Genomic DNA, 1,470 nt, shown 5'->3' on the forward strand with positions numbered 1-1,470 from the left:
CGCCGATGGCATTGCCCTGCCGGTCCCGCAGCGCGTAGTATGGGGAGCCCCGCTCATCCTCCGCCACATTCACCAGCCGCCCCCGTGCCTTGTCGTACTTGAGCACAAGGTTGGGGCCATTGTACCTGCAGGTGTGAGCAGGGGCGATGGCCCCCTGTGGCTTGGGGACAGGATGAAAGCCCCCGTCCCACCCCTGGGGGGACACCGGGTGTGACACTGGGTTTTCCCCATGATGGGCACAGCAGAGACCTGCGTGGTCCATGGAGGCCAGGGACCCTGGGCTGCCCTCAGCACCCAAACATGGGGCTGGCTCCCAGCTGCCAACGGGGAGAGCTCAGCCTGGACCTGTTCCAGCCTGTATCAGGCATCCCATGTCTACCTGGCCTGGGTACCCCAGGGCAATGCCAGGGCAGGGGCGGGGTCCGGGCAGCCAGTGGAGCAGGATGGGGCACAGGTCCTTGCTTGCAGCCCTTTCCCAGGGCAGAGAAACCAGCATGCAAGGCAAATCCTCTCAGCACAGTGCACCCCACCGGCTCCCCGCCCGCTTCTGCCCTGTGTGCCAGTAAACAAGTTATACAATGGGCACCACGGCTGCTTACAAAACCCCAGCTGGCTGCTTGGCTCAGTCTGTCTGGGAGTGGTGGCCTGGGCCCCTCTGGGGTCCCCGGCGCTGCCCGTGGTTTGCTGCCCCAGGGTGATGCTCAGAGCAGTGGCAGGGCTAGGACCTGGCCGCCACCGCGGGGCCCCCCGCTCCGTGCCCCCAGCTCCTGCAGCCCTGCCAGATGGGATCCGTGCGGGTGAGGGGCTCCCTCCAGGTGAGCACGCCTGTGTGTGCAAGCCTCCCTTGGGGGTGAGCACGGTGGTTTGTACACAGACACGCTGCACCGGCAGCTCACAGCCATGCCAGCACACACACACAGAGCCCGCACCGTGGTCCCCGCTGTCCCTGGCCAGGGACGGACCCCTTGGCAGCAGCTGCTCCGTGTCCAGCCCTGCTCAGGCACTGGCAGCGCAGCACATGGCTCTCTGCCTCCCCAGCTCCTGCCAGCCCTTCCGAGCCATCACTCCAATAAAGGGCTATAAAAAACCTCCAGCCAATTAACTGAATCTCCGGAGAGCGCTGAGTCCTGTCAGTGGAGCCGAGCTGGCTTGGGGACATGCTGGCTCTGCACTGCAGGGTGGACCCCAGCTGCTGGGCAGCTGCCACCGCCCTGTAGAGGGGGGACCTGGCCCTGGGGCCAGGATGGGGGCATCCACGTGGTCCTGCGCAGGTGCCCAGCTGGCATCAACACCCTATGTGGGTGCACACACACACACACGTGGGTGCACACAGACCCCCACCCCACCACCCTTGTACACAACCCCCCAGCCGGCCACATGCCCATGGAGGACCAAGGAGCTCCTGGCCCTGCAGGGCCACCAGGTCCCACTGTCACTGAGGTGCTGGGTGCACCACTCACCCCGCCACCA

The 1,470-nt window shown here is 65.9% G+C and overlaps 1 protein-coding gene across 1 annotated transcript in view; it reads right to left on the minus strand.

Moving 5' to 3' along the window:
- CRTAC1 (cartilage acidic protein 1) overlaps positions 1-262 on the minus strand; it is a 7,117-nt gene extending 6,855 nt beyond the window's left edge. The window contains exon 1 of the mRNA XM_009323307.1: positions 4-262. Within this exon, the coding sequence (XP_009321582.1) occupies positions 4-262 (259 nt within the window). The remainder of the gene's footprint in view (positions 1-3) is intronic.
- Between the last annotated feature and the right edge of the window lie 1,208 nt (positions 263-1,470).

This window comes from Pygoscelis adeliae, unplaced genomic scaffold (assembly GCF_000699105.1).
Source record: "Pygoscelis adeliae isolate BGI_AS28 unplaced genomic scaffold, ASM69910v1 Scaffold294, whole genome shotgun sequence".
Lineage (NCBI taxonomy): Eukaryota > Metazoa > Chordata > Aves > Sphenisciformes > Spheniscidae > Pygoscelis > Pygoscelis adeliae.